Below are 24644 nucleotides of genomic sequence, written 5' to 3' on the forward strand. Positions count from 1 at the left end.
CACATCAGCAGAAAAAGAAAAAGAAAAAAACCTTTGTGAATGAAAGGTTTGATCATATGCGCAAACTATGATCTGAAAAATGTACACATAATGTTGGTGAGAGTTTGTGTAATCTCATGGCTTGATGAACAGGGCGTTTGAGGATTTGCAGCTCGCTGGCTTTGATCTCAGCTTAAGTCGTCTCCAGATGTTTAAAGACTAAAAAAGAAGAGAATATTTATAGAAGTTCATTCAAATGATTTTTGAAGCCGCAGACTGAAGAGAATATGTTTGCAACATGCTAGTGTACCGTAAAGATCATAGCACGCATGGTTTGACAGGTGAGCTTTTAAAGGTCCTGATATTCTGAAACTTTCAAAAGATTCTAAACTTGCCGTCAAATAAAAAAAAAGTCGAGCTAAAACTATTACAATTGGGACCGACTTGTAAAATATACTTTTTTTTTTCTCTCTTAAATATGGTCATCTGCCACTGAAAGTTAACTGAAGGCTTTTGACTGGACAAAAGCGTCAATAAAAACATTTAATATTTGAAATCGACAATATTTAAAGTCATTTTGATAAACTTTCCATGCAGGGGGAATCAAATCTGATCTATACACCCTCTATAAAGAAGAGGGTTTAGTGACATCAGGCAAAAAGGTAATGTGTTTTAGAGACAGAAGAAAAAATATGAATAAAGAAAAGGAAAAAAAAAAAAAATCACAATAAGACCAGGACATTTTTTCACCATTTTATTTCCAAAGCAATAAATCAAAGTTCTTTTGAACCACAATACATTTTTCCAAACACAAAGAACTCTCCTGTTAAACCATGGAAAATAACTTCAACTAAAGTCAGAACTAACTCTGTGCGAAAAAGGAGAAAACAAGTTCTGTAAACAACACGGTAAACAAATCTTCATATTTACCATTAGTTTTAAGTTGGTGCAAAATATCGACGTCTTGAGCCGTTCTCGTGTAATACTCATAATGTGAACTGCATCACATTTCACCAAGTATTCTACAGCACGACCTCGGTTAATACTTACGCCAATTTTAATGATGATAAACATACAATGCGACATTCTGCCAGCAATATAGGCAACATCATCACTTTAAAAGTGTCAGTGGAGACGATCTTTGCACTCGATGCGTGTTCGTGGGTATGCATTTAGTGAGTGTATACTTGATTTTTTTTTTTTGAAACGTCAGACCACAAGTTCACAAGAAGGTCTAATGCAACCCTCCCCCCTCGAGAACATGTAACATATAAGGTCCTAAACACCACCATGTTAAAACTACTGCATTATGTGGGAGCTAGTGCAATCCAGACAGGTCTGGGATCAGTCGCAGCAGGCACGTAGCTACACGTAGAGACACGAAGGAGCGGAGGGGCAGATCCTTTAAGGCCATTTTTCAAATGACGCCCAGAGTAAACAGCATGGCGAAGTCCATTTCTTTTTGAGCACTGTGGTTTGAACTAGCTCCTCTATCCGGTCTCTGGTAAGGGCGACGGGTGAGTGAAGAGGGGGGCAAAAAGGAGGGGGAAGTAGGGCTTGGTAGGGTGGTTGCCTCCTCATGCGTTTTGTTCTAAGCAGTCTGTGAGGGCAAAGGTCAGGACTGTTTTAGCCGTTTCCTAGGCAGACCGAAAGGGGTGCACTGAGCTGAAGCGAGAGCCCGGAACGCCTCGGCCACTAAGTGAGGATGGGATTGAATCATCGCTTTCCAACCTGCAGTCTCCATTATGTCTGCGGCATGACTGCGAATGAGCAAAAACAAGCCTGAAGGTTACTATCTATAAATGACATAACATTCGTCACACGCTGATGAAATGAGTAAAAATAATCTGGGATTTTTATTAATTCAGGGAAATCATGCTAATTAAAAGGAATGTTCTGGGTTCAAAACAAGTTAAACTCTATCCACAGCATCTGTGGCATGTGATTTGTAAAAATAAATATCGCATATACAGTACAACAATGGTGCAAAACAATCTGGAGAACATAAATGAACAATTTCAACATTAATAATAAAAAGACACGTTTCTTGAGCAGCAAATGATTTCTAAAGGATCATGTGACACTGAAGACTGGAGTAATGATGCTGAAAATAGTTTCGCCATCAGGAATAAATTACATTTTAAAACCTCAAGTGTAAAAGATTAAAAAATCTTACTTTGTTACTTTGCTGTCGAGAATGCCTAGACTGCACCGAGCCCGAACATTTTTTGAAAACGTGATCATACAACAAAAAATAAAAAATAAAAACTCTCCACAAGCTGTGCCATGAATCATTTTGTTTTACGGATATCTTAGTCACATAATTACTATGCAAACTGGAGCTTCCTGTTAAATACAGATGTGTTTGGTGCTTTTTATTTGCAAAGGACTCTGGGAGATGGTGGCATGTTGGCACACATACTTGCTATTCCAGTTCTTCCCATCTTTACAGCCCAGCTGTCTAAGAACACTGCATCTGAGGAAAGAGACCAGAGCAGAATCCAGCCACCACTGTCACCATTACATATTCAACAGCTTATCAACTGTCGCACAAATTATTGCAATTAATATAATTGCCTTTGCTTTAAATCAGTCATTTATGCAAAGTGAAATTGGGACCATACAAAAATGACTGATGGAAGACAAACTTAAAACAGACCTGCGAGTCATTAAATTTGCAAATATTTACAATGTAAATACAATTAAGTTTAAGTGTTCGGAAAACGAACAATTGTAAAGTATACAAAGCATTTTCTTTTTTTTATGACTGAGTGTGTGTACTTGCCTATTAATGAAGTCTATGGCTTGTGCTTTAAGCTGCTCTGCGCTGTGCAGGTCAGCCAGAATGAGGATATCAGCCACATTCTCTACAGACAAACTGTTACAGAGAGCCTCCTCACATAATACCTTTAATCTTTCCAGAGCATACTAAAAAGAAAGAAGAAAACAAGCTGCAAGTCAATCACAGGAAGTGTTCACACATAACAGCAGCATGAACGCAAAACAAAAGCCCTTTTTTTCCTTCAGAGCAGCAGCGTCTTACCTTGTCTGCAGCAGCTAACAGGTTGTCGGCCATTTTCTCCAGGTTAGGAGCTTTACCAGTGTAAATAAATACCATCATTTCCCTAAATACGTCCGGTTCAACATCGCTGATGTCCACACGGTTCTGTGACAGGGTTGAAAAAATATTATAATTATAATGTGTAATAATAGCGCGTGTAAAATAAATAAATAAATATATATGTATGTCTTTTGTTTATTTTACACACACTGTTACTACATACTATATTACATTATATATAGAAAATGTCTAGATTTTTATAAAATTTTACACTTTTTTTTTAAATTTTGTAATATATACACTCACTGCCGTTCAAAAGTTTGGGATCCATAAGATTTTTTTAGGTTTTTCAGTGGAGTATCTTATGCTCATCAAGGCTGTATTATTTGATCAAAAATACAGAAAAAACCCCCCAGTAATATTGTGAAATATTATTGCAGTTTCTAATATTGGTTTACGATTTTAATATACTTTAAAATAATTTATTTCTGCAGTGCATAAACACTCTTCTTTTTATCTTTTTATTTATCAAATAATCTTGACAAAAAGTACCACAGGTCCAAAAAATATTTCTGAAGGATCATGTGACACTGAAGACTGGAGTAATGATGCTGAAAATTCAGCTTTGCTTCACAGGAATGAATTATATTTTAAAGTATATTAAAACAATGCAATAATATTTCACAAAATTACAGTTTGTTTCTGTATTTTTGATCAAATAGGTACAGCCTTGATAAGCAGAAGAAACTTCTTTAAAAATCTTACTTCTCCCAAACTTTTGAACGGCAGTGTATTTTATTATATAATTTGATTTTATAATGTTATTTCAATAATAAAGAAAAATGTTGAAAATAATAGTTTTATAAGTATTATTATTACTACGGTACATATATTATAACTACTACTATTCTAAAATGTAGTAAACAGTAATTCTAAAGAATCAAGGGTAGGTTTGTCCATTTCTGACTGGTAGTGTATATCTGATCACTTACTTTTTTACTCTCCTCCATTTTGTGTTCAAACATGGCATTGAATACTGGTGACCTCGCTGTCAAAGGAAACATGAATCATCAGTTTCAAGTGAATCATCTGTGTGCAAGTACTGCCAAATTCATCATGTGCCTCATTATCATTTCGCTGAATATTCTCTATTGTCTGTGCAGCTTGTCTTTTTAGCAAGGCAAATCTGGGTCTACCCCAAACGTCTGTCAATGGCGTATTGGGATGACTAAGCTCACCTGCCAGTATGGATTTGTGCGCTTTGAACTCTTGCCCTCCCACGAACAAGCTGCAGTCTGTAAACCTGGAGCCTTCCCACAGGTTACCCAGGTCGTCGGAAAGCTGACACTCCGGAACCTTCAGCATGTTTGTGTTTGACTGGCCAGAGATGTTTACGGAGTCTTGGACCACACTCACCTAAACAAATGAATCACTGGTTTGAAGCAAGGACATTATTACATCAAAACATTTAGTTTACATCAAACGTTACATGATATGGTACCTCACAGAACAGAGTGAGCTTGTCATCAGGAAGAAGTCCATTAGCTTCATCCAGCAAGAAATCTCTCCTGATGAACTTCTTGAAGCCCCAGTCCTTTCCCTGGACGAAGCGGTAGGCTCTTTGGCTTTCTGAAGTGTGGGGAGGAAAAAAAAAGCATTAATACAAATTAAACATCAGCAAACTCAATCCTGTGAACGTCTGGACATGCAAAAGGGCAGAAAACTTCTGGAACATTTTTTTTTGGTAAACTTTCAGAACATTTTGGACATTGAGAAATTTTTTGAAAATTTACCATAAGTTTTCCACCCCTTTGCAACCCTGTGAATGTACAGAAAACTCTTACCCATGGCTTTAGTTTCTTCTCTTTTGGCGTTCAGTAAAGAAAACTTGAACTTTGCTCTCACTTCACTTTTTGGGCAACTGACAAGCAATAAGTATAGAGAGAGATAATCTTTACTCTCATCATCCAGACCCTTTGGGTTCACTCGCAAACACCTGCAGAAAAAAATCAAATAAAAAATCAAATAGGAGAGCATGTTAAAAAAAAAAAATTGCAGCGTTACAATTTATTTATTTTTTTAAATCTAAACCTAATTTAAGAATTTAAAATAAGTTATAATAATTGGAAAATACCGTATGTGTCCATATGCAATAAAATGCTAATTTAGATATATAACGATGAAGATATTTAATGTTTTTGGAAGAAGTCTCTTATGCTCACCAAGGCTGCATTAATTTGATGAAAAATACAGTAAAACATTTGCTATTTTAATATATTTTAAAAAGTAATTTAAATTTATTCCTGTGGTGGCAAAGCCATTACTCCAGTCTTCAGTTTCACAGAAATCATTCTGATGTGCTGATTTGCTGCTCAATTATCATTGGCAATTATTAATAATGGTTCATATCATGATCGATGTTGAAAAGAGTTTTTGTTGTTTAACAGATTTGTGGAAATCTTTGTCACTTTTGATCAAATAAATGCAGACTCTCTCTTTCAACAACATAAAAAATTTAAATAAAACAAAAATATGAATTATTCTAAACTTTTGACCAGCAGTGTACTAAGTATAGATCTATTTTTTCAAAATCACTGAAATAGCATGAACAACGCTGCTTCTGAACATCCCTAATTCTGTAATTTGGCAACCAAAATATGTTATATGATTCATAAATGTGTAATTTTATTGGCTCTTCAGCCATTTTTTTTAGTCTGGGGACGGCCATCGTTGGAGCAGTCAGTGTCACTGCAGTACTGTGATCGAAATGTCTGCTAGAGTCGGATCTTCATCAGAGACTAGATTCATCGCAAAGCAATTAATCAGCTGTCAGTGACCAAAGAAATCTTTTGCGAATCTCAAAGTTTGTCCCAGACGGCTCAATGAAAACTCAACCTAAATCAAAATGGGCCACTGTTGTTTCACAGACAATGATATTTGGAAAGGTCAAGCCTGATTTCTTGGGTGTATGTGAGTGTGTTTGGCTGGGCAGGATGGTGAGGCATTACAGAGAAGAATTAAGAGGCCACTTGAGAGCTTTCGACAAACACTCAGAAAGCGATGAAACACACCATTTCATCTTGTCGTTGGGGCCTGAGGAAAAGGTCGAGCTCCTTACGACTTCTCCCATCTCCTCCCGACAGAAGCTGAAGTTGTTAATCGTCCACATGTAAGAAAACTTCACAACTTTCACCTGTCAATACAAAAAAACAAAACAAAAGAGAGGGATATTTGTTTCTTCTCTTTTGCCGTTCAGTAAAGAACTCTCAACTCAGAGCGATTAATTTTCCATTCAGTCAGTCTCTCTCACCTGTGTATAACACCAGCTTTCCGCCACAGGTCCTGCTGTCATTTCCCCTGGGGGAGGGGGTGTGGGAACCCGTGACATGGCCTGCTTTCACCCTTCCACGTCCCTGATTTAGCTCACTGCTCGGCCTACACACAAAACCAAGACAAAACTGTGCAACTATAGTCAAAACAGGTCAGTGAGTCAATATGATTTCCCAATACGAGAACTGGTTACAAATCACAAGGCAGCTCTCTCAAAGGTCTATAAATAATCACAACTGAGGTACACTATTAGGTCAAAGTTTATATATAGTGTTTGCTAACACCAAAAGCAGTCAATTATGCCTTTGGCCTACAAAGAAACTAGACTTTTGCATTTAGTGAAAAAAAACCCACTACATTTACATTTATTCATTTATCAGATGCTTTTATCCTAAATGACTTACAAATGAAGAATACAACATACGATAAGGTGTTTAAGGTGATTTATAGACAGAAAAGCCGCAAATCACATTACAGTATTGTACAAAAGTTTGGGGTCTGTAAGATTTTTGTAAAAAAGTCTTCTATGCTCATTAAGGCTGAATTTATTTGACCAGAAATACTGTAAAACAGTAATATTGTGAAAATTATTATTATATATAAAAATAGAAGTTTTCTATATTTTAATACATTTAAAATTGAAATTTATTCATGTGATGCAAAGCTGAATTTTCAGCATCATTACTCCAGTCTTCAGTGTCACATGATCCTTCGGAAATCATTCTAATATACTGATTTCTTATTATTATCAATGTTGAAAACAGTTGTGCTGCTTAAACTTTTTGTGGAAACAGATTGTTTGTAGATTATCTGAGGAGTACAAAAATTCAGTAAACATCACTTATTTAAAAAAAAAAAGAAAAAAAAAAGTAACAATATAAAATCTGTCACTTTCACGAAGCGTTAATTTCTTTTAATAATAACAACAACAAAAAAATCTTAGTGACCCTAAACTTTTGAATGATGCTGTAAGAGGAACAGATGACCAACAGTAACAGCACAAACTGAGTAATACAATGAGAATATATAATGTCAAATAATACCTTGTGTTCAGAGATCAGCAGGTTGTGTTTCCATGTCATCCCTGGGCTCAAGCTCAGAGACACAGCCGTCAGAGTGACTGGAAACAATGACTAACAGTGCATACTGACCTCAGCCTCGAAACAAGCCATCCTAAACACACAGACGCACAATTAACCAAACATGCATCCACGTCGTGAAAATTAGCGAAACTCTACAGCATTTACCTTCACTTGGAACACAATGACACATAGAACTTCAAATCAAAATCAAATCAACCACCAGCACTTTTAGTTTGCACAAATCGCAGATAGAGAAAGGAATGCAAGCAATTAGTTAAACTCATTTTTCAGCTGTAAATTTGTTTGTAGGTAGAAAACTATTTTTCTGTGTGAATGATCTGCTAGTTATCAGTCACTTAACTAATATCTGTGAATGCTGCAATGATGTGATCTGGCAAACTGATTTCACTGGGACGATTTCTGACTAGTTGTCATATTTAGATATTGTGAACATATGCAGATTATGACCAGCCTTACGTCATCCTGATAACACACACACACAAAAAAAAAAAAAATAAAAATGGCGAGATCAGCTATCAATTCTATCACTATTATGTAGAACATCTTATAATCTATAAATATATATTCTATCAATATCTATAAACATAATAAATACTTTAATGTTTATTCTCTGGCCCCCCATTTACTTCAGTTGTAAATCTGATGAGATGATTTATTGATTACTTCCTGTGGTAAAGAATAATATGCTACAAAATAAATGCTGTCAACTGAGCTTAACTTGTATTGGATGAAACGTGTACATGACAAATCAGAATTCACCAATCTCTACAATCCAGTCATCATTTAACTCGTCTACACGCCATGACTGACCTCTTGAAAAAAAGCGCACACACTCACCTCAGTAAGAATGCTGAATCTCACTAGTGGGAGTTTTGTGAGCCTTCCAGAGCGGAGAGCTTGGCAGATGAGGGCAGTTCTGTGGGATGCCACTCTCAGCAGAGACTCAATGAACCCTGGCAGGAATAACAGCATTTTAACACCACATCTACACTGGCACAGCATCATGTTCTGTCCGCTCTGTTTTGCAGCCTACACTTCTGACTACAGACTAGTGACATCATAACGCTGATATGGGCATGTAAATGTCGAGTCGGTGAACGAGATGATGTAGAACTAATTGAAAAAATGAGTGGGAGCATTCTATCGAAGAACGTGCAGAACACAGCAAGAAGTGCAAAGGACATCGTGATGTTTGCTTAAGTGATGCAGAGCACAGGAACGAACAAGACAATTGTAAAAGAGAGAACGTCAAACCTAAAACAGACACAAAATACTTATACATTAGGGGCACTGCAATGTTTTTTCATTAATGTTTCCACGGCCGATGCCAATGTCTGGACCGTGGAAGTACAGTGAGATGCACATACCATAGATAATTATTTAATAGCTTACTCAAGTCACAAAAATTGGATGAAAGAAATTGTTTTGTTTTTGTAACTAACAAGGCTGCTGGTAAGAGTTTGGAGTAGAATAACTTCAAACAGGAAGAACCCTGTGTTCAAGTGGGCATGGCTATTGGCCAAAACAAATTCTCTCCAAAAATGTTCAAAATATTGACCGATTTCTGATTCAGCATATCACCACTCTTAAGATTGTTACAGGAAAGCCTCATTGTGTTGGTTTTGATTGCTTCTAATGTCCTTATATTTATAAGTCGCTTTGGATAAAAGCCTCTGCTAAATGACTAAATGTAACATCTCAGATGTTCTCTCCATCTTCAGTTACAAAACTGACTCAGGATTTTGTTATTATATCAACTCTCTAGCCATTGTCAGCAAAAAAAATCTCGCTTTTCCCCCTTTTCCTGTTTCAGTTTAGGAGCTTTGTTTTTCTTTTTTGTAAATGTACAAAATACACTTCATTTAAAATTTCATTTGAACTAATAATGCATATTTGAAAGACAAGTTCTCGAATTATTGAATCGTTGAGTTGTCAATCGAGTCCGAAAGAGTCGGTTCTCAATTGTCAACACGCTCATTACGAGCGAGTCCTTGAGAACCCCATACGATTCCGTAATAGCGAACAAATCGTTTTTTTGTGAACCAGATCAATCGATTCACTAATATGATCCGACTCAGCGATTCGTTCGCGAATCGGACACCGCTGTAATGCGCTACGAAAGCAGCCCCATCCGTCCCAAGTTTGTGTTATAAATCGATAACCGCGTTTCCTACCGCGTTCGAACAAGTTTGTAAATATATGTGAGCGCCGTACACTTGTCGCCTTTCCGTTAGATCCGCTTGCAGTGCAACTGATGCGGAAAACGAAGAGAAAAAGAGTCAAGAAACCAAGTTAGCCAACCAAGGCTCGTCTCGTTTGGCCTAAATTTCATGCACGGCCCAAACAAGAGACAGAACATAACAAAGCCGAGTCAACAATGCTGCTTTACGGCCGAAACAAAGAAAGATCCTTCTACTAAACCCCGCACGAATCTGATTTGTTTGTCCCAAAGCAGCACATAATGATCGAGTAAGCATCTGTCTTTGTGTCAGTGCGCAGAGCGGTGGTTAAAATACAAGAAAAATAATTTTACAAACCTCTCAGACACTCCGCATCACAGACATAGAAACACGGTACGATATGTGACCTGAGTGAGTCGTAGAAAGAATTTTATGCGAAACGAGTGAACTTTTGAGCCTTTCTCTACAGATAAGGGGTGTTTTTCTCTCTCTTGTCTCTCATAGCGCTGTCTGCGCTTCAGCTCTATGCTGGCGCACTGCGCATGCGCACACAACTTCCTCTCAAACCATCTGTTCTAATAACAAGCGCAGTTAGTTAGCAGCGTACACTAAATTCTAATGGCTAGAAATGCGATTTACCACTACTGATGGAGTAATTATCGTGTTTTTTAATTAGGTCAGCTTCCATGACTTCGATAAGACGTGCATCTACATTTTAGTACTTACTACACTTTATGAAGCATTGCAAAGTTACTCTAAACTGCATAGCCACTAGCAGTTCCCATAATGTGAGGCCACATAATTAAATGACACGAAGACGAGAACCTACATTAGAAAGATGGCAGATATAATAGATTGAATCCATAATAAATGTATAGGTATTTTATCACATGCATATAAACATAGGCTATAGGCTACTACTGTGTTTTTTAAGTTTTACATAGAAACTCATCCCTCAGATCTGTATAATAAAGTTACTCTTTTAGGGAAGTATATGACTAGCATATAGCCTATCCAGTTCCCCCTTCACCACATAACCAAACAGACTTAAGTGTCACTGCAGGTTGACTAAAATTATATTTTTTTCCTACTTCATCATTATAAACTCGTGGCATGCTGATCGTATCATGTCTGTAAGACTGAATAAAATACCCCACGATATATATCATCATTTGATGTCATGGGAGAAGATAACAGTATTTTTGCAGGGGCTGTTGTAATGGTAATGATCCTCAACGAATCTAGGCTATCACTCAATGAAATATGAAAGGCATCCTTTAAGCCAGGGGAGATATACATGGAAATAATAACAGATGAAAAAGTGACTTACAGATTTGAATGGTTTAAAAAAAAAACGTATTATTTCTGTTAAGATAGCTCATCGTCTGCGAATTAAAAGCTGTCTCACTTGCTTCATTACCATGACAAAACCTGAGTCTCAATGCCCTGTGACCTGCTGCATAGCACTATCAATGTTTGAAAGTAAGAGGATTATCAACTAAATGAAAAAGATGAGGGTGGATGAACTGGTATTTGTGTGGAGAAAATATTCTATTATCAAACGCAGATGAAAGTTTAATAAAAGGCTTTTATAACTCAGTGTCAATGGTAAAATATATATCTGGATTACATGTATAACAGCCTTGCATACAAATCATTATATTAAAAAATTCAACAGGGCTTTGTTTACAACAGGGATCTTGGTTCCAAAATAAAGGTTCCAAAAGGGGGGTTTCACAGCAATGCCATTGAAGAACAATATTTGGCTCCCATTCCATGGATGTTAAAGGGTCTTCATGGAACAGATGCCAATAAAGAACTTATATTTTTAAGACACTGTACACAGTAAAAATGGTAATTTTCAAAATAAAAGAAATGTAAAAATTCTAAATCTTAAAGGGATTCACCCAAAAATAAAAATTACCCCACGATTTACTCACCCTCGAGCCATCCTATATGACTTTCTTCTTTCAGTTGAATACAATCGGAGTTATGTTAAAAATGTCCTGCTTTATAATGGCAGTGAATAAAATAAAGTGCATAAATCCATCATAAAAAGTGCTCCACTCGGCTCCGGGGAATTAGAAATACAAAAATAGAATTTTTTTAAGACAAATGTCGGATTAAAATTTCGATATAAGCCAAGAGGAGACTGGCTTTCATTTGCTGTAAACAAAGGTTCTCACGAGGCTAGCATATTCTCACTGGAGCTTATACACTATGCCCTACATCTTTTAAATATGGATATTATTCTTATACAAATGCATCGATTTACTTCAGAAGGCCTTTATTCACCCCCCGGAGCCTTGTGAGGCACTTATGATGGATGGATGCACTTTATTTTGCTTCAAAATCTCGACCACAATTCACTGCCATTATAAAGCTTGGAAGAGTCAGGTCAATTTTGAATAAAACTCCCATTGTATTTGTCTGAAAGAAGAAAATCATATACCCCTAGGATGGCTTAAGGCTGAGTAATTTTTTTGAGTGAACTATTCATTTAATTAGTGAAATTCTGAACCTTAATTAGTCAAATGTGAAAAAAAGTTAATTCATTTTTGTATGTAAAAATAATTTTAAATTACAGTTAAAGTTAACATGCACTGCACTAAAAAATCAAAGTACTTCAGTGGTATTAATGGTTCCATGAAGAACTTTTAACATTCATGACACCTTTATATAACACATAGTGGAAGCAGGTTCTTTAGATTGTTTAAATGTTCTTCACACTAAAAAAATGGTTCTTTTCAGAACTGAAAGGTTCTCTGGAGACTTTATTTTAAGAGTGCATTTGCTAAATGTATTTTACTGATGTTTCTGTGAAGCATTTATGCAGGCATGTTTTATTTATTTTTATTTTTAAAGCTTTTAATCATATGTAATTTTTTTTTAAAACATCACAACTCAATCTTACGGTGAAATGATATGAATAACTGAGTCCCCACCCTTTTTTACTTTTATGATAATGTCACAGTATGGTAGAAGAGATTTGTAGTCACCTCTGTTTCACTGTGATTTATACACTATTGCCAAAAGTATTGGGACACCCCCCTCTAATGAACAGTTTTGACTACTTTAGTAATGTCCATGAGTACAAATATAAATGTTTAAGCATATAATGATATTCTAGGGAACTGTGTGCTCCTAATTTTATAGCAACAGTTTGGACAGGACCCTTTTCTATTCTAACATGACAATGCCTCTGTGTATAAGGCAAGGTTCAAAAAGAAATGATTGATTTAGTCAGTGTGGAAGAACTTGTCTGGTCTGCAGAAAGCCAAGTCCTAATCCAAGCTGAACACCTCTGGTGTGACTTTAAATGCAGATCTTGAGTCAAAAACTTATAACCAAACATATAGTGACGGGAAGCGTTTTATTCTCAAAGTTGTATTTTGTCTTATTATGCAGTAATTCTGTTCGATACCTATGACTGACCTTAATATTCTGAGTTGTAATATTAATGGCCTAAATGGCCCTCACAAACGTACAGGTTTTCTGGATTTTTTGCAAAGAACAAAGATTGATATATAGTGTTAGTTCAAGAATCCCATTTGAAAGAGGAGGATATACGCAGGTGTAATAATACATTTTATGAAGTGATATCTCACTCATCTTCGTATACTAAAACCAAGGGTGTCCTAAAATTTGTGCGGAAGACTTTAAATATGATTATTTTAGATAAAGGTTGTGATACAGATGGTAGAATAACATATTTTATTATATTGTATTTGTATATTGTATTTCTTTCAGTTTATGCCCCTTGTAATCCTGACCCAACTTTTTCTCTGTTTTATCAACCTATCTCTTGAAATTTTCGGATTTTGAAATTGTATTGGGTGCAGATACGAATTCTGTAATGTCGCATATCTTAGATAAATCTGGACCAAAGGAATCACACTCTCAAGCTTTTTTTTTTTCTTTTCTGAATATGAATCTGTCATCTTCTCCTAAGTGTAATCTCTGTTTGCAAGGATCTTTAGGCACGTTTTCACATTGTTTCTTTGGGAGTGCCCCTCTCTCTCGCCTTTTTGGTCTCAGCTCTCACAGGACCCATTATATTTGTTGGGTACTACTGAGATATGTTTGATTCTGCGCCATTTTCTCATGAATGACTTTTGGGACTTCACCTTGTCCGTCCAACAAAGATGTTTACTGTTAGTTTACTGTTAACTGCTCTCACAGCAGCAAAAAAATTGCTAGTCAACCGTTGGAATCCTCCTCACACAATGGAGAGACGAACCTGGACGGTGTATTTGTTGGACATTATCTCGATGGAACTCGCAACTTCTCGTATACATGGATCTAATGCGGAAACTGTACATTTATGGCATTCAGCTTTTAATGTTGTGTCTTCTTTTCTAAAATCCTTGTAAAAATTATTTTATTGTGCGTTGGGGTGGGTTCTAAATTTGCACAGTTGCGTTTTGTTTACTACTATTTCTAGAAGAAAATTTAATAAAAAGTTGTTAACAAAAAAAACTCATAGCCAAACACCAATGACTTGTACTATATGGACAAAAATATTGGGACACCCCCTTCTTTAGAAGAGAAAACTGTGGCAACAAAGATGGCAATATAATTCATCATACATCAACATAAATCATTTCATTTTAACCTTGCCTTATACACAGAGGCGTTGTCATGTCAGAATAGAAAAGGGTCCTGTCCAAACTGTTGCTGTAAAATTAGAAGCACATAATTCCCTACAATATCATTTTATGCTTAAACATTAAGGTTTGTACTCATGGAATTAACAAAGTAACCTGTTCATTTTAGGGGGTGTCTAAAACCTTCTGGCAATATAGTGTATACATTTAAGACAATATAGTGAAAGTAAAATATTGTTACAATTTGTTTTATGTTGTTATTATTATAGTGGTTTTCAGTATACTATAAGGTATAAAGCAGAACGTAGTAGTTCAAGTATACAGTTATAAAATGTAAAATATTCAGGCAGCAAAATGTTCCCTGAAGTACCTGTTGTGTGAATTTTTGTAATCCACAGCTGTCAGTTTAGTTTTTTTCCCCCCATCAATTGAAAGAAATAATAGTAAGAAAAAAAGGATACATGAGAGAGACAGAAAGACAGCCAATGAGAGAGAAAAGAAAAAAAAAGAGAGAAACAGCTCTATGATGTTGCTGCACAGTGTCTCTGTTGAGTTTACCCCTCTGGCTCTCCCAATTATGAAACAAATTCCCTGTCAGGTAGCGGCACATGAGACTGACAGAAAAGATGCTTGATCACGTTTTTCAGCATCAGTGTTGCTATTACATCAGTACGTTTGAACATTTTATCATAATTGAGAATTTCTTTGTGTCTTTTTTTTTTTTTTTGTCTTTTTTTCTGTTAAAAGCACTGCTGTTAACACACAAGGAAACAGCTGTTGGCCAGTTTTATCAGCCTGTATGAGTATGCAGATAGACACGTTTTTCTGACCTGCGTTTCTGTTATTATTAGTGGTGCATGTGGCGCCAAGCATTCTGTTGCTATTCCACACAGTGATTTGAACAAATTGGTGGAATATAAAACAAACAAATAAATAAATAAAATCAATAGACTGACTTTTCAGAAATTTTCAGATGCCATGTGCGGTTGCCAGTTAATTAGTGCAACCTAAAAATAATGTAAATTAGATTTTAGACATAGGCCTATTAGCCATTTCTGGATCAGATGCAGAAGCCATGTAGCCTACTTCTCCAGACTTCTTTCCTTATTTTGAATAAAATATCATTTTAATTATGCACTACTATTAACAGATTTTTTTTTTTCTTTTTCTGTTTTGACAAAAAGCAAAATAGTTCACAGTAGATTAGCTGAGCTGGTTTCGGTTGCAGCATACTCCTACAAAGTACCCCCTGGCAACTAATGTCTTAAGAACTCCAGAGCTCTTACAGCAGTAATCATCTGTCATAATTAACTTCATTGTTTGAGTTCTGAATTCTAATCCGGGAAATAGTAATGAGTTTTAAAACCTTTGGCAACAGAGAGAAGGATTGAGAGAGATACGGGGGAAAGGATAGAGAGAGAAAAGTGATTAACACCCGGTCTACAAGAGGGATTCCACAAAGTCAAACCGCACAGACCTTTTTTCGAGCGAAAGATTCATTCATGTCATCTCTCCTGAGTTTCTACAGCATGATCACAAGGCCATAAACAGGAATACAACTGAAGAGTTCAGATATAAAAGCCTCTGTGACGTCTGAAATTTTCTTCTGAAATAAGCATTTTTGTCAGCTCCTATGTTGTTCGGTTATTTAACTTTAATAGCAATGAAAATAACCTATTCATTGCCATTAAAGTGAAATTACTGAACACATAGGAGCCTGATAAAAAATGCTAATTTTAGAGAAAAACAGCACTTAGAGGCTTTTGCATCTGAACTCTTCAACTATAGTTTAGTGAAACAACAAAAGAGAGTTAAACAATGAATATAAATACAGAATCCTCGCTTAAATACTCTTTGTCTTTCGAAAAAGAAGCAGACTCAAAATCACTCACCAAGACGGTGTTCCTTGCAGTAAATGCTATGGCGTCATAATAAAGACTATGATCCACATGCAAACATAAAATTCTCAAACTCTCAAACTCTTTTCTGCTCAACATGCACATTCAGTTAGGTATTAAAAATATATTTTTGTACTATACATTACCGGTAAAAAAAAGAAAGAAAAAAAGGAATAATTAAGATTTTGTAATATTTTTGAAAAGTCTTTTATGCTCACAAGGCTGCTTTTATTTGATATACTAAAAGCAGTTATATCGTGAAATAGGCTATCGCAATTTCAAATAATATATAGTGTTTATTTTTGCATTAGGGTTTGTGTATTTTTGTGTATTTGTACATTTAGCATGTGTTAGTGCATATTTGCATGTTCCTGTGTGCAAAGGTCAGCAAAAAGTTCCCCAAGCGTTATTAAAAGGAAGCTCTAGGCCTATATGCTATTTCATTTTATGTCGAAACACTCATTCAGATGACGACCTGTGCTGGAGGCACCTTTATGTGACCATTGAAAATTTATTGAGGTGAAAAGTACCAGGAATGTGTGCAGTGATATAACATTTTATAAAGGTTGGTTTCATGCTTCACCAGTCTTCTGCATATACCAGCTGTGTACATATCCCATTCATAGAGGGAGAGAGAGAGAGAGAGAGACGGGAACAGAGAGAGCAGATAGCAGCATTTTGAAGCCTGTCTGCACAGAGATATTTCATAGACTTCTGTCAGGCTGGCTATTTCAAAAACACATAATTATCAACAAAAGCACAAAAGCTTGAGAAGACATTGGTTTAATTAGGAGGAATGTATTGCCAAATGCACACAGCTTAAGAGAGAGAGAGAGAGAGAGAGAGAGAGAGAGCTGTAAGAAGTTAATCAACATTAGCCTTAATGATAAGGCCTCAGAGAAAATGTACAGACACACAGCGCCGCACAAAACCACATTGTTTGTCTTTCGTTTCCAAGAAATTATCCTTATTTCGCCTTAGAAATAGAAAAAGAAGAAGAAAAACACATCATCGTCTCTCTGTTCCTCCTTCTTCTCCCACTGCTTGTCAGAAGAAAGGACAGAAAGGAGGGGAGCGCGAGGCGGCGAATCGGTCAGCAGACACGCGATTCCCGCGCTTCCAGCAGCTCGCGCTGTGCAGATAACGCGGGAATGTCAACGGTTTGACAGGCTTCCGACGCGTTACTCCCTTTCATCTCCGCCGTTGACAGCGCGGTTTAAAGCTCTTTTTGTACTTAGGCTATATCTAAATTTGTGTTTTTGGAATGAGAAATCACTGAGCAGGAACGCATGTTTTCATGTGCTCGCGAAGGAGGGAACGGATGAAAAGCTGTTTTTACCTCACAAGCCTCCCTGTGATCTGAGGTGAAAAGTACTTCGGCAACACACACGGCTAATTTAAGGGCTTAGACAGTTAGTCATCAAACAATAGGAACATATTTTTAATTCAGTATTTTCTCCATTTTGTTATTTGTCTCAAACACTAGCCTACACTAATTAATAATATTCGTTTAAACAAATATAATTGTATATAATTGTATAGTATAGTTCAGTGGTTCACAACTAGTGGATAACGGGACCCACTATAGGGGCTGACTTTTATTAAGGTTTTCACAGCCTAGATGTATTCATTTTTATAATGAATAGAAAATCACAGGCTAACATTCAGTTAAACTTCTTGAATTATGGAAATTTGATATTTTAATTATTTATAATTGTTTTAATTATAAGAATTAGCATATATAAATTAATTCTGTTAATTAATGTTATTATAAATTAATGTAATCTGTTTTTATAAACAGTAAACTTTTGCCATAGAAGTTAGCTTAAACATATTTATGACAGGTGATAATGAAACTCCCTAACAGATTTAATATGAGTCATTTCACCTAAATTCTAGAAATTAGTATTACTAGTAAAATCATTTATACTGTACTATGAAAGTGTCATGATATTTCAAACTATTGAATCTGTTTAGCCTATATGAAAATGCTGTTGTAATCATAAATGGATGCAATCTGTTTTCTTAATTTCATTCTTTTATTTTCAGACCATTGGAAACTCATTCACCTGTCTTTTCTCATAGAGAAAACAAAAGCAGAAGGATTGTGTATCTGGGAGGAAATTTCACCCTTGTGTTTGTGTATTGTCTTTTATGGAAGGTCATTAGCCAACAGTGATGTTTCACAGGTAATCATTACACTAATCTTTACACTAAAATGTTGAATCTGCTAATAGCCACACTTATTGACAATGTCACAAACAATGCCTAATTTGACTGCTGTGAAAATGTTTAAATTGGGTGTTTTCCTTATTGAGCCCTTGAACCAAATAAACATACACACATCATCCGATATCTGTCCATGCAGAGAAAGCAAGTTTAAGCTTTTACCATACCACTCAATTCTATTCCCAACAATATTTCAGCAATATCAGATCAGAGAGGATATCAAAACATATCCGAGCAATTATTATAGGTCTGGGTTGCATGAAATAGAAATTAAATTTGAGCAACACCACAGCGCTTGACATAAGAGCAGCCTTAAGTGTTTGTTAAGGGAACACCTCAGAAGAGTATTTTGTTCTCTTTCTTCACTCTTTTTCAAAGGCCACCTTTTACTGACCTCAATTTTAATCAGTACTTACTGACCCTGTCACCTGGTCATAATCTCAAGTGTATTAGATTTAGCAAGGGTCTATATTAAGATTCAGGCCCTTGGCGAAGGTAGAAGTTTTTTAATTTTCCTGTGACATTCAGACACCGCGGCTGCAGGGCACACTCTGGTGCGCGTGAAACCCCGCGAGAGGAACGGGAAAAGCTAAGGGTGTCTCTGTAGAGAGAGCAGAACTGCTCACAGGGGGCTGCGAAAGCACCAGGTCGGCGAGATTCCTTGCAATATTACATGAAATTTCAAGAGAATAATGACACTTAAGCCATTTGCACGCATGCACGCAAAACACACACTCAAGTTATGAATTTCATCTAATATTATCTCAAGAAACACTCAAGCCCCAAGTCCTCAATCTCCCTCCAATCATATGAGATTATTGTGCTGTTTTAATTGTCAGTGGGGAGAAATGCATGAGTGAAATGCTTGAATACAAAGTTCATATCTACTAATCATTTAATTATGATCGGAAAATCTAATGAAGCAGAAAGATTAATTAAGTGGCATTTCCTTGATGCTCTGATTGATTTAGAATTACAATGTCTTTTCACAAGAAGCTCAATAATAATTAATAAATTATTTAAATAAACTTGAAAGACATTGAACACTTGCAGTTCAATGCATGAGACTCTTTCCTAGTCAATAAAAGCTTGTCACTGTAAAATAGAAGAATCTTCAAAAGTCACTGTGAAATAAAAGAATCTTCAAAAGTAGTCTTAAAGGGATAGTTAACCCAAAAATGAAAATTCTGTTATTAATTACTCACCCTCATGTCGTTCCAAACCCATAAGACCTTCATTCATCTTCGGAACACAAATTAAGATATTTTTAATGAAATCCGAGAGCCCTCTGACAGCAACACAACTGCAATCTTCCCAGGTCCAGAAACGAAGCAAAGACATCGGTAAAATAGTCCATGTTATATCAGGGGTTCAACCTCAATTTTTTGAAGCTATGAGAATACTTTTTGTGCGCAAAGAAAACAAAAATAACAACTTCAATAACAACTATTCAGCAATTCTTCTCCTCCTCATTCCATATGCATCGGCGCCCCGCCATCCGTTTAATGTAAACAACGCATGTGCATGACACAACTGCTTACGTTAACACACAAATATAACGTCGTTTATAACGTCACAAATATAGCATCATTTACATAAAACGGAAGCAAGCGCATGCTTGTGATACTCTTTGGAATGACATGAGGGTGAGTAATTAATGACAGCATTTTCATTTTTGGGCGAACTAACCCTTAAGTTATGATATTTAATTTGTATGTTTACTTGTCCAACAAATAGAGTGTATTTGTAACAGTTTCTTTCTTAGCAACGTGAAGTGTAAATCAATTTTCATTTATCCAAAGTCCCGCCATGAAACACTAGATGGTGCAGTCCAATAGGTCTAACTCAATCTGACATAATGACATCATCATCACATGTTGTGGCTGATTGGTTCTTTTTGTATCAGCAGCCAATGAGCTTGCTGCTCAACATTTAAATACTTGAATACTCAGAAACCCTACACCTTTCCCAGCGCCACCTGTATAGATCTGCTACGGGGTCATTCGTGTATGCTATATATAGGGGTTATTTTATATATATGTGCAGCAGCAGTATTTCTTACATGCTCACAGCAGTATGTCTGTGGATGTATTGGCAGTAGCAAGTCTCGGTACTTGCTCTGCCACAGCAGCGTAGCAGATCTATTCCGCCAAGACCAAACACATTAACGTTATCATGTACCATGCTAAACCCTCCGAGAGTTGTCATGATAGAACTATATATATATATATATATATATATATATATATGTATATATATGCTCGGAAAAAAAACGTTTTTTAGTAAATGCTAGTAAATTTCACAAATAATGACAAAGAAACACAAGTATCACATTGGATTAACATTTAGCTTATTTTACTATTTTATTTTATTGTAAAAAGTAATCCAATAATATTTTTATTTACAATTTAGAAGTATGTATGTATGTATTTTTTTTTTACAGTGTATATGGATCTAGAAATAGAAATATGCCAATAAAGAAAGAATGTGCAATAAAGTGACCACAAAGGTTAGTATGTCTTTGTTGGTTTGTGGTTGTCAAAAATATAATTAAAAACAACCGTCTATGTAACTGGCTTTAAAAAATATCTCTCCCACAACCCAGGCACCTTTATCTCTCTGGAAGGACTTGCACTCCAAGGTGCTTTTTCTTAGCAAAGGAATTTTGCATGATGCCTTGAAAACAGCAGTAACATCAGGCTTCGTATCAGCACGATCAGAAGAGAATAAATGGTGCTGTCAATGTCCACACAGAGGAAAATGCAAGGTGCTTTTTTCTGCCAGAGCTGTTTGAACAACTTTTATGCTGTCATGAGACCCAATGGATAAACAGAGAAGGACAGATATTGTAATTTACATTTACATTTATTAATTTTGCAGATGGTATTATCCAAAGCGACTTACAAATGAGGAACATTGCAAGCAGTTTATCATGAGTCAGTCAACGTTAGGCAAGACATGAGGTAAAACGATGAGAAATACTCCAACCATTTATTACAACAGATTCTCATTTTGCAGCCGGTTCAATATCCTAAACATACTTTCTTTGTGAGACAAAATCATTAAACAAACCTTGATAGAGGGACTGAATAAAAGATGTTTATACCCTGGCAACACAGATGCATTCAAGACCATTTTTTCAAGATGTGTAGACGGAGCATGTAGATGTGATTAGCATCCTGGTTGAGGAGCCGTGATAGTGCTTTGGAATGGTCGTCATGGATAGGAGCGGTGGGGTGACAGTGATGTATGGCTCCTGGAGCTGAGCAGTCTTCGCCTGTTGATTACCTTGGCAACCTGAATGTGAAAACTCTGCTGAATCTGTTAGTTAGAATGCTCTAGTGTAAAAAACAAACAAAAACAAAACATAGATGTTTTATACATATCTGAATAATGTTTACAGTTTAAACCTGCCAATAACATGTCCAGATTGATTTCCATCCCCAAATCAAAAGAAATTAGGTCAAACTTTATTTTAAGGTCCAGTTCTCACTATTAACTAACTATTAACTATGATTTTTACCTCAATGAACTCCTAATTACTTCTTATTAATACTTAGTAAGGTAATTGTTAAGTTTAGGTATTGATTAAGGATGTAGAACATGGTGATGCAAAATATGTGCTTTATAAGCACTAATAAACAGCCAATATGTTAGTAATATGTATGTTAATAAGCAGCTAGTTAATAGTGAGAATTGGTCCCTACTAAAGTGTTACCAGAAATTATATATCTTATATTTTATTAGATATATAAATTATATAATTATATTTCTTGAAGCATCTTGGAGACCATCTTGGTTGCCGCAGTTCTTCTGGATTTAGTCTGTCTCAGTTTTTTATGTAATTCCAACACAGACTGGATGGACGGTTTAGACTAGTCTTAAAAAGTTAGTCATCTAATTTTTTTTTCTTCAAGACTGGTCATAACTTTTTTATTTCAGTTATGAAAAGGTAGATTGGTCTTATTTGTATTGGAAAGAGACTGGTTTCCTTATAAGAAAAGTAAGAGTGATATTTATATTTGACCTGGACATGTTTTCATAAAATTAACCTTTGCAGTTCAAGCTAGTGATGTGCATTCGCTAAAAATTAAACATGATGACAGTGGGACACCTTGGCGTTTTATAAAGCTTTTTCCAACACCGTTCTGAATCATAAACTCTGCAATGCCATAAAAATTATCCAGTATGACACGTGAAATGAGGTTGAGAGTTAAACTCAAGCGTTTCACCCCTTCAGCCCATCCCGCTTTGGCCGGAATAAAGATGAGCTGAGTCTTCTGTCTCGGCACATTTGCTGTGTGGTATTAAAAGAGAACATCTTTACCACCAAACATCTCCCCGAGCAAGACTATCGACTCTCGTCTCCAAGAAGAAATGGATCAAATGAAATATTAGATGGCCAAAGGTTCCCTGCAGCCAGCGGTGGTTGAGGTCCCGCATTACCAAGCGGATTGCGGTGCCATGCTGAATTGTGTATGGGTTGGGGGTTGGGATGATGAGGTGCTTTGCCAGGGCAGGCCTCAGGTGCCAAACGTGGTGTTGAGAGAGAGCAGGAGAGTAATTCTCCCCGCTGGAGCGAGCTCTCACAGTTTAAACACCCCAGGCACTCGGCCATCTCCGTCTCACATAACAGCATCTACACGGCTGTTTCTACTCACATGCACTTCTTCAGCAGTTTAGCGAGCAGGAGAAAGACGGCATGAAAGAGAGGAAAAATACAGAGTGAGAGACAGAGTGAGAGAAAGGCAGATAGAAAGAAAGAAAACGAGAAAGAGGGAGAGAGATAAGACTGCAAAAGTGGGTCAAGGACTCAGTTCAGCCATAATTACAGAACTCCCAACACCACAAGCTGGAAGATCAATCCGGCATGGGATTTAGGAACCTATTGTCTCTCTCTCTTCTCTCTCTCCCCCTCTCTCTCTCCTTGTGAACGAATCTGTTTTTGCAGGATTTTTCAGCCCTGCCTTTTTGCCATCAAGCCCTTTAATTAAGATTAGGCTAGAGCTTTTACTTCAAATTCCCAGCAGCAGAACTGAATTTTAAGGTGAATCACACTGCAACCTGTCGAGGACACATTTCACCCCAAAATAAAAAAAAATTAAAAAACAAAGTAAATGAAAAAAAAAAAAAAAGCATTTCACACCCTCATTTTACTGCAGATTGTGGGTTTTCACAAAAGCTACACGTGTTTGAGGAGCTTTATCAGAGGCTGATGTCAAAATGGCCCATGGCAGTCTCTCGTGTTTTATGATCCAGGGTTAACACTCCATTCCGAATATTTCTTTGGAGACCTAAAAGAAATGACAGTAGGCTACAGTGACTGAATGCGATGCCACAGGTCAGGCTACTGCTGCCGTGTCTAATGGATTCTCATGCGTCGCCCTGACATTCACATTGGCAGGTATTATTGACAAAGAGGCGGTCCAGCGATAAATTTTATACGTGAAACACCTCACGTGGCATCGAGTGAGTCCCCTCTGTTGCCTATAGGGCTGTGATACCGCAGAATGTCCATTAATAAGAACCAGCAGACAGCTTCATCATGTCCTCTAAACCAAATAATATTGAAATATGAAAAATCTTATTTAGGAAAGTAGATACTTTATTTTCTTGAAGATGTGTTGCAAATAGATTCGGGTGTTTGGAAATTTTGTTTGGTTGTGCACATGACCACAGTAATGTCCAGATGTGTGTAAAGACTCATCCACTGGCGGCGAGCGTAGTGAGAACCCAAGTGCAGTTTATTTACAAAGTGATCCAAAATACAAACATAATCCGAGACTTGACTTGAACAGACTTGGCATGGACAAACTAAGACTCACTGACAGCAGGTTACAACTTCAATACATGACAAGGAACAATAACAACATGATGGCTACTTATAACAAACAATCAGAGTCACATGACATGAGCAAACCAATGGGAAACAAGACACATGACTAGGACAACCAATCAGAACATGACACCAAGAACAAGAGAACCAATAGCATGAAGACACGAGGGCAAGGGAAGCATGAAACAAACAGGAACCGTAACTAAACTTCAAAATAAAAGACACGAAAACAAGAACATGAAACAGAACTCAAAAACCCCACGTTACATGTCCCCCCCCTCCAAGGGTGGCTCCAGACACCCAACCGTAACACCCACCCCAAACCAAACAAACTCAAAAAGTCTAGGAGGGTGGTGGAGCGGAGGCGGAAAAGGGTTGAGGGATGGAGGTCCAGGCCCATGAAGTGGAACAGGCGGAGCAA

The 24644-nt window shown here is 36.6% G+C and overlaps 1 protein-coding gene and 1 long non-coding RNA gene across 3 annotated transcripts; one reads left to right on the plus strand and one right to left on the minus strand.

Annotated features, from left to right (window-relative positions):
* Positions 1-718: 718 nt before the first annotated feature.
* spoplb (speckle type BTB/POZ protein like b) lies at positions 719-10209 on the minus strand. Of its 2 annotated transcripts, none has more exons than XM_058792415.1 (13): positions 10011-10208; positions 8311-8426; positions 7414-7543; positions 6351-6475; positions 6112-6233; positions 4885-5036; positions 4542-4669; positions 4279-4456; positions 4033-4088; positions 3023-3145; positions 2765-2907; positions 2402-2455; positions 719-1739 (listed from the first exon to the last, which is right to left on the minus strand). In XM_058792415.1, exons 4-13 carry the CDS (start codon positions 6426-6428, stop codon positions 1595-1597), a joined length of 1179 nt encoding a protein of 392 aa, XP_058648398.1. In that variant the 5' UTR covers positions 6429-6475; positions 7414-7543; positions 8311-8426; positions 10011-10208; the 3' UTR covers positions 719-1594. The 2 variants fall into 2 exon arrangements, 1 of the variants encoding a protein (XP_058648398.1); XR_009273506.1 differs by having other exon boundaries at positions 1600-1739; positions 2156-2455; positions 10011-10209.
* A 7100-nt stretch (positions 10210-17309) lies between these two features.
* Positions 17310-21755, plus strand: LOC131549722 (uncharacterized). The gene is made up of 5 exons (XR_009273475.1): positions 17310-17522; positions 18208-18347; positions 20831-20896; positions 20993-21154; positions 21268-21755. It is a non-coding gene; the product is annotated as an uncharacterized LOC131549722 (long non-coding RNA).
* The last annotated feature ends 2889 nt before the right edge of the window (positions 21756-24644 follow it).

Source organism: Onychostoma macrolepis, chromosome 11 (genome assembly GCF_012432095.1).
Source record: "Onychostoma macrolepis isolate SWU-2019 chromosome 11, ASM1243209v1, whole genome shotgun sequence".
Lineage (NCBI taxonomy): Eukaryota > Metazoa > Chordata > Actinopteri > Cypriniformes > Cyprinidae > Onychostoma > Onychostoma macrolepis.